The 8,704-nt window shown below is 45.6% G+C and overlaps 1 protein-coding gene across 1 annotated transcript in view; it reads right to left on the reverse strand.

The window, feature by feature from the left end:
- Window positions 1-3,956: 3,956 nt before the first annotated feature.
- The window catches only part of LOC121584265 (unconventional myosin-XV-like), a 72,043-nt gene continuing 67,295 nt past the window's right edge, over window positions 3,957-8,704 (reverse strand). The window contains exon 24 of the mRNA XM_045225890.1: window positions 3,957-4,196. Coding sequence (XP_045081825.1) covers window positions 3,957-4,196 — 240 coding nt within the window. The remainder of the gene's footprint in view (window positions 4,197-8,704) is intronic.

Consider the following 8,704-nt stretch of genomic DNA (forward strand, 5'->3'; position numbering starts at 1 on the left):
TGTGTGTCCTTACTTCAGTAGGTGTGTGTGTGTCCTTACTTCAGTAGGTGTGTGTGTGTCCTTACTTCAGTAGGTGTGTGTGTCCTTACTTCAGTAGGTGTGTGTGTGTCCTTACTTCAGTAGGTGTGTGTGTGTCCTTACTTCAGTAGGTGTGTGTGTGTCCTTACTTCAGTAGGTGTGTGTGTGTTCTTACTTCAGTAGGTGTGTGTGTGTCCTTACTTCAGTAGGTGTGTGTGTGTCCTTACTTCAGTAGGTGTGTGTGTGTCCTTACTTCAGTAGGTGTGTGTGTCCTTACTTCAGTAGGTGTGTGTGTGTCCTTACTTCAGTAGGTGTGTGTGTGTCCTTACTTCAGTAGGTGTGTGTGTGTCCTTACTTCAGTAGGTGTGTGTGTCCTTACTTCAGTAGGTGTGTGTGTGTTCTTACTTCAGTAGGTGTGTGTGTTCTTACTTCAGTAGGTGTGTGTGTGTTCTTACTTCAGTAGGTGTGTGTGTGTTCTTACTTCAGTAGGTGTGTGTGTGTCCTTACTTCAGTAGGTGTGTGTGTGTCCTTACTTCAGTAGGGTGTGTGTGTCCTCTTCAGTAGGTGTGTGTGTGTCCTTCAGTAGGTGTGTGTGTGTCCTTACTTCAGTAGGTGTGTGTGTGTCCTTACTTCAGTAGGTGTGTGTGTTCTTACTTCAGTAGGTGTGTGTGTGTCCTTACTTCAGTAGGGTGTGTGTGTCCTTACTTCAGTAGGTGTGTGTGTGTCCTTACTTCAGTAGGTGTGTGTGTGTCCTTACTTCAGTAGGTGTGTGTGTGTCCTTACTTCAGTAGGTGTGTGTGTGTCCTTACTTCAGTAGGTGTGTGTGTGTCCTTACTTCAGTAGGTGTGTGTGTGTCTTACTTCAGTAGGTGTGTGTGTGTCCTTACTTCAGTAGGTGTGTGTGTCCTTACTTCAGTAGGTGTGTGTGTCTCCTTACTTCAGTAGGTGTGTGTGTGTCCTTACTTCAGTAGGTGTGTGTGTGTCCTTACTTCAGTAGGTGTGTGTGTCCTTACTTCAGTAGGTGTGTGTGTGTCCTTACTTCAGTAGGTGTGGTGTCCTTACTTCAGTAGGTGTGTGTCTTACTTCAGTAGGTGTGTGTGTGTCCTTACTTCAGTAGGTGTGTGTGTCTTACTTCAGTAGGTGTGTGTGTCCTTACTTCAGTAGGTGTGTGTGTGTCCTTACTTCAGTAGGTGTGTGTGTGTCCTTACTTCAGTAGGTGTGTGTGTGTCCTTACTTCAGTAGGTGTGTGTGTGTCCTTACTTCAGTAGGTGTGTGTGTGTCCTTACTTCAGTAGGTGTGTGTGTGTCCTTACTTCAGTAGGTGTGTGTGTGTCCTTACTTCAGTAGGTGTGTGTGTGTCCTTACTTCAGTAGGTGTGTGTGTGTCCTTACTTCAGTAGGTGTGTGTGTCCTTACTTCAGTAGGTGTGTGTGTGTCCTTACTTCAGTAGGGTGTGTGTGTCCTTACTTCAGTAGGTGTGTGTGTGTCCTTACTTCAGTAGGTGTGTGTGTGTCCTTACTTCAGTAGGTGTGTGTGTGTCCTTACTTCAGTAGGTGTGTGTGTCCTTACTTCAGTAGGTGTGTGTGTGTCCTTACTTCAGTAGGTGTGTGTGTCCTTACTTCAGTAGGTGTGTGTGTGTCCTTACTTCAGTAGGTGTGTGTGTGTCCTTACTTCAGTAGGTGTGTGTGTGTCCTTCAGTAGGTGTGTGTGTGTCCTTACTTCAGTAGGTGTGTGTGTGTCCTTACTTCAGTAGGTGTGTGTGTGTCCTTACTTCAGTAGGTGTGTGTGTGTCCTTACTTCAGTAGGTGTGTGTGTGTGTCCTTACTTCAGTAGGTGTGTGTGTGTCCTTACTTCAGTAGGTGTGTGTGTGTCCTTACTTCAGTAGGTGTGTGTGTCCTTACTTCAGTAGGTGTGTGTGTGCCTTACTTCAGTAGGTGTGTGTGTGTCCTTACTTCAGTAGGTGTGTGTGTGTCTTACTTCAGTAGGTGTGTGTGTGTCCTTACTTCAGTAGGTGTGTGTGTGTCCTTACTTCAGTAGGTGTGTGTGTGTCCTTACTTCAGTAGGTGTGTGTGTGTCCTTACTTCAGTAGGTGTGTGTGTGTCCTTACTTCAGTAGGTGTGTGTGTGTCCTTACTTCAGTAGGTGTGTGTGTGTCCTTACTTCAGTAGGTGTGTGTGTGTCCTTACTTCAGTAGGTGTGTGTGTGTCCTTACTTCAGTAGGTGTGTGTGTGTCCTTACTTCAGTAGGTGTGTGTGTGTCCTTACTTCAGTAGGTGTGTGTGTGTCCTTACTTCAGTAGGTGTGTGTGTCCTTACTTCAGTAGTGTGTGTGTGTCCTTACTTCAGTAGGTGTGTGTGTGTCCTTACTTCAGTAGGTGTGTGTGTGTCCTTCAGTAGGTGTGTGTGTCCTTACTTCAGTAGGTGTGTGTGTGTCCTTACTTCAGTAGGTGTGTGTGTTCTTACTTCAGTAGGTGTGTGTGTCCTTACTTCAGTAGGTGTGTGTGTGTTCTTACTTCAGTAGGTGTGTGTGTGTCCTTACTTCAGTAGGTGTGTGTGTGTCCTTACTTCAGTAGGTGTGTGTGTGTCCTTACTTCAGTAGGTGTGTGTGTGTCCTTACTTCAGTAGGGTGTGTGTGTCCTTACTTCAGTAGGTGTGTGTGTCCTTACTTCAGTAGGGTGTGTGTGTCCTTACTTCAGTAGGTGTGTGTGTGTTCTTACTTCCCAGTAGGTGTGTGTGTCTTACTTCAGTAGGTGTGTGTGTGTCCTTACTTCAGTAGGTGTGTGTGTGTCCTTACTTCAGTAGGTGTGTGTGTGTCCTTACTTCAGTAGGTGTGTGTGTGTCCTTACTTCAGTAGGTGTGTGTGTGTCCTTACTTCAGTAGGTGTGTGTGTGTCCTTACTTCAGTAGGTGTGTGTGTCCTTACTTCAGTAGGTGTGTGTGTGTCCTTACTTCAGTAGGTGTGTGTGTGTCCTTACTTCAGTGGGGGTGTGGTGTCTTACTTCAGTAGGTGTGTGTGTCCTTACTTCAGTAGGTGTGTGTGTCCTTACTTCAGTAGGTGTGTGTGTGTCTACTTCAGTAGGTGTGTGTGTGTCCTTACTTCAGTAGGTGTGTGTGTGTCCTTACTTCAGTAGGTGTGTGTGTCCTTACTTCAGTAGGTGTGTGTGTGTCCTTACTTCAGTAGGTGTGTGTGTGTCCTTACTTCAGTAGGTGTGTGTGTGTTCTTACTTCAGTAGGTGTGTGTGTCCTTACTTCAGTAGGTGTGTGTGTTCTTACTTCAGTAGGTGTGTGTGTGTCCTTACTTCAGTAGGTGTGTGTGTGTCCTTCAGTAGGTGTGTGTGTGTCCTTACTTCAGTAGGTGTGTGTGTGTCCTTACTTCAGTAGGTGTGTGTGTGTCCTTACTTCAGTAGGTGTGTGTGTGTCCTTCAGTAGGTGTGTGTGTGTCCTTACTTCAGTAGGTGTGTGTGTGTCCTTACTTCCAGTAGGTGTGTGTCCTTCAGTAGGTGTGTCCTTACTTCAGTAGGTGTGTGTGTGTCCTTACTTCAGTAGGTGTGTGTGTGCCTTATCAGCTTCAGTAGGTGTGTGTGTGTCTTCAGTAGGTGTGTGTGTCCTTACTTCAGTAGGTGTGTGTGTGTCCAGTAGGGTGTGTGTTACTTCAGTAGGTGTGTGTGTGTCCTTACTTCAGTAGGTGTGTGTGTGTCCTTACTTCAGTAGGTGTGTGTGTGTCCTTACTTCAGTAGGTGTGTGTGTCCTTACTTCAGTAGGTGTGTGTGTGTCCTTACTTCAGTAGGTGTGTGTGTGTCCTTACTTCAGTAGGTGTGTGTGTGTCCTTACTTCAGTAGGTGTGTGTGTCCTTCAGTAGGTGTGTGTGTCCTTACTTCAGTAGGTGTGTGTGTCCTTACTTCAGTAGGTGTGTGTGTTCTTACTTCAGTAGGTGTGTGTGTGTCCTTACTTCAGTAGGTGTGTGTGCAGGCTGGTGGAGGGGGGGAAGCAGCAGACACACCCCAGCAGCAGCAGCCAGCCTCTCTCTGCGTTGTCATGGTTAGGGTTCCGCCACACCTGGTTGGCCAGCTGAGCCAGGATCTCGTCTCGCAGGCCCTGATTGGCCAGTCCTCTCTGGATGATGTAGTTCCCAAACAGGTTCTCCTGAGCCCCGTTCAGGTGGGGGTCGCCCATGAACCTCAGGATCTAGAACATAGAACCACATCCCTTAATACTTAGAACACAGACAGAACCCTAACACTTAAACACCTAGAACACAGAGATAGACAGAACCCTAACACTTAAACACCTAGAACACAGAGATAGACAGAACCCTAACACTTAAACACCTAGAACACAGAGATAGACAGAACCCTAACACTTAAACACCTAGAACACAGAGATAGACAGAACCCTAACACTTAAACACCTAGAACACAGAGATAGACAGAACCCTAACACTTAAACACCTAGAACACAGAGATAGACAGAACCCTAACACTTAAACACCTAGAACACAGAGATATACAGAACCCTAACACTTAAACACCTAGAACACACAGATATACAGAACCCTAACACTTAAACACCTAGAACACAGAGATAGACAGAACCCTAACACTTAAACACCTAGAACACAGAGATATACAGAACCCTAACACTTAAACACCTAGAACACAGAGATATACAGAACCCTAACACTTAAACACCTAGAACACAGAGATAGACAGAACCCTAACACTTAAACACCTAGAACACAGAGATAGACAGAACCCTAACACTTAAACACCTAGAACACAGAGATATACAGAACCCTAACACTTAAACACCTAGAACACAGAGATATACAGAACCCTAACACTGGCACTGTTTCCAAATGCTACCGTTTTAGAATTTGTGCCACAAATCCAACGCAAGTCATGGTACTTATTAGCAACCAAATGTATCTCAAATTGATTTGGTAGCTCAACTTATAGATGATTTAGACATAACGCGGAAAAAATGCTAACTATCCTTTAAACACCTAGAACCCACTAGAAAGCACAATCAGCCCTGTTCAGGTGGGGGTCGCCCATTAACCTCTGGATCTAGAACAGAGAGATATACAGAACCCTAACACCTAGAACAGAGAGATATTCAGAACCCTAACACCTAGAACAGAGAGATATACAGAACCCTAACACCTAGAACAGAGAGATATTCAGAACCCTAAAACCTAGAACAGAGAGATATTCAGAACCCTAACACTAACACCTAGAACAGAGATACATACAGAACCCTAAAACCTAGAACAGAGAGATATTCAGAACCCTAAAACCTAGAACAGAGAGATATTCAGAACCCTAACACCTAGAACAGAGAGATATTCAGAACCCTAACACCTAGAACAGAGAGATATTCAGAACCCTAACACCTAGAACAGAGAGATAAACTAGGGCTGGGCGATATATCGAATTCATTTGATGAATTCAAATGTATGTTTTTGTGCGATATTCCAAATGCCTGTATCGCAGAATGGAGGTTTGGTTATTTCTGGTTTTTATGAGCATTTACGTCCTCTTATTTTCCTGTTGTATTTTTGGTCTCGTCTCCTTCCCATTTACACCGGAGATCTCTATATAATGACAAGATGCATGTCTCCGCCCTAACAATGGGAGTCGTTGTCCCAAAGGCCGGAAGGGAGGCCACAAGATTAGGTCCAAAATAAGCCCATTGAAACGCATCGGCCTTATTTTGGACAAATTTTAGCGAGAGTGAAACCTCTTGCTTCGCCTCTTCCTCTATGGTTTACACACACAACAAGCCCCTCCCCCTGCCTCTCACGCCAACAAAGTTGACAGATCACATCTTCCTCTCTGACAAGCGGTTTGAACTCGCTATTTGCATTTGAGGTTTGGTCCAACAGAATCGGTCGTAATGACACCAAAACACATTATCTTTCCGTAATAGAGGAGAAGTTAACTTTTTGTGTCTCAACTTGTCAAATTGCGCGCAGAGCAGACACTACTAAAACGAGAGCATCAATGACCATTGATTCTGGAAACTGAATGCTCAGTTTGTCGCGCGCGGCATTGTGGTACCAGGTACCGCTAGCAGCATTTTAGCCACAGACGGTTATACTAGCTGTCTAGACTGTGTTTTATAAAGGTGCAGTTAGCATAAAACACAATTATATAAAGAATTGGCAAGTCGTTCTCATTCTGAGAAATAAGGTAGGCCACTTGATTTCAACATCTGAACAAAGTGGACAGGCTAACATGCTTTCAAACAGCTGGAGACGGACAGAAGGACAGGCTAACACGCTGTTCAAACAGCTGGAGAAGGACAGAAGGACAGGCTAACATGCTGTTCAAACAGCTGGAGAAGGACAGAAGGACAGGCTAACATGCTGTTCAAACAGCTGAAGGACAGAAGGACAGGCTAACATGCTGTTCAAACAGCTGGAGACAGACAGAAGGACAGGCTAACACGCTGTTCAAACAGCTGGAGACAGACAGAAGGACAGGCTAACACGCTGTTCAAACAGCTGGAGACAGACAGAAGGACAGGCTAACATGCTGTTCAAACAGCTGGAGACGGACAGAAGGACAGGCTAACACGCTGTTCAAACAGCTGGAGAAGGACAGAAGGACAGGCTAACACGCTGTCCAAACAGCTGGAGACAGACAGAAGGACAGGCTAACACGCTGTCCAAACAGCTGGAGACAGACAGAAGGACAGGCTAACACGCTGTCCAAACAGCTGGAGAAGGACAGAAGGACAGGCTAACACGCTGTCCAAACAGCTGGAGACAGACAGAAGGACAGGCTAACATGCTGTTCAAACAGCTGGAGACAGACAGAAGGACAGGCTAACACGCTGTTCAAACAGCTGGAGACAGACAGAAGGACAGGCTAACACGCTGTTCAAACAGCTGGAGACAGACAGAAGGACAGGCTAACACGCTGTTCAAACAGCTGGAGACAGACAGAAGGACAGGCTAACACGCTGTCCAAACAGCTGGAGACAGACAGAAGGACAGGCTAACACGCTGTTCAAACAGCTGGAGACAGACAGAAGGACAGGCTAACAGCTGGAGACAGACAGAAGGACAGGCTAACATGCTGTTCAAACAGCTGGAGACAGACAGGAGGGTGTGTTCATAACAATTTAACTGTTCTACCTTGTTAGCTAGCAAATAGATCCACGTTGGCTAAACTTGAAATATGAGGACTAGCTGGCTAATCACTAGCACGTGGGCTGGAGAGATTGTTGATGAGGCCTATGTTAATGTTCTACAGCCTAATGCCTGCTACAAGACGTTAGTCATTATTACTGAATGTGTTTATTCATGGTTCTAGTTACATTTGTAACAAAAGAGGACCTTTTCATAGACAGACTTGAAAGACAAATCAGAGATTTTTGCAACAACAAAAAAAGCTGGTTAAACTATTTTGATAAAATACTTCAATTATTAGTGTGTCTTATGGTTGTGGAAAGCTTATATTTAGCCTGGGTATAACTTCACAAGTCTTGAATTCATTAGCTTATTGCTGACTGTTTGAAATGCAGAGTATTTGACCTTTAAATTGTACAACAAAGCTTATTTAGAGAAAACAAATGTAGATATATATCATGAATCGCCAATAAGTCTTGAAAAAATATCAAGATATGATTTTTAGGCCATATCGCCCAGCCCTAAGATGAACAGAACCCTAACACCTAGAACAGAGAGATATTCAGAACCCTAACACCTAGAACAGCGAGATATTCAGAACCCTAACATCTAGAACACCTTAAACCCACTAGAGCACAGAGAGGTGTATCCCTGGAGACCTAAAACCCACAGAGAGGTGTATCCCTGGAGACCTAAAACCCACAGGGAGGTGTATCCCTGGAGACCTAAAACCCACAGGGAGGTGTATCCCTGGAGACCTAAAACCCACAGGGAGGTGTATCCCTGGAGACCTAAAACCCACAGAGAGGTGTATCCCTGGAGACCTAAAACCCACAGAGAGGTGTATCCCTGGAGACCTAAAACCCACAGGGAGGTGTATCCCTGGAGACCTAAAACCCACAGAGAGGTGTATCCCTGGAGACCTAAAACCCACAGAGAGGTGTATCCCTGGAGACCTAAAACCCACAGAGAGGTGTATCCCTGGAGACCTAAAACCCACAGGGAGGTGTATCCCTGGAGACCTAAAACCCACAGAGAGGTGTATCCCTGGAGACCTAAAACCCACAGGGAGGTGTATCCCTGGAGACCTAAAACCCACAGGGAGGTGTATCCCTGGAGACCTAAAACCCACAGAGAGGTGTATCCCTGGAGACCTAAAACCCACAGAGAGGTGTATCCCTGGAGACCTAAAACCCACAGGGAGGTGTATCCCTGGAGACCTAAAACCCACAGAGAGGTGTATCCCTGGAGACCTAAAACCCACAGGGAGGTGTATCCCTGGAGACCTAAAACCCACAGGGAGGTGTATCCCTGGAGACCTAGAACCCACAGAGAGGTGTATCCTAGAACCCACTAGAACACACAGAGAGGTGTATCCTAGAACCCACTAGAACACACAGAGAGGTGTATCCTAGAACCCACTAGAACACACAGAGAGGTGTATCCTAGAACCCACTAGAACACACAGAGAGGTGTATCCTAGAACCCACTACAACACACAGAGAGGTGTATCCTAGAACCCACTAGAACACACAGAGAGGTGTATCCTAGAACACAC

This window comes from Coregonus clupeaformis, chromosome 16 (assembly GCF_020615455.1).
Source record: "Coregonus clupeaformis isolate EN_2021a chromosome 16, ASM2061545v1, whole genome shotgun sequence".
NCBI lineage: Eukaryota > Metazoa > Chordata > Actinopteri > Salmoniformes > Salmonidae > Coregonus > Coregonus clupeaformis.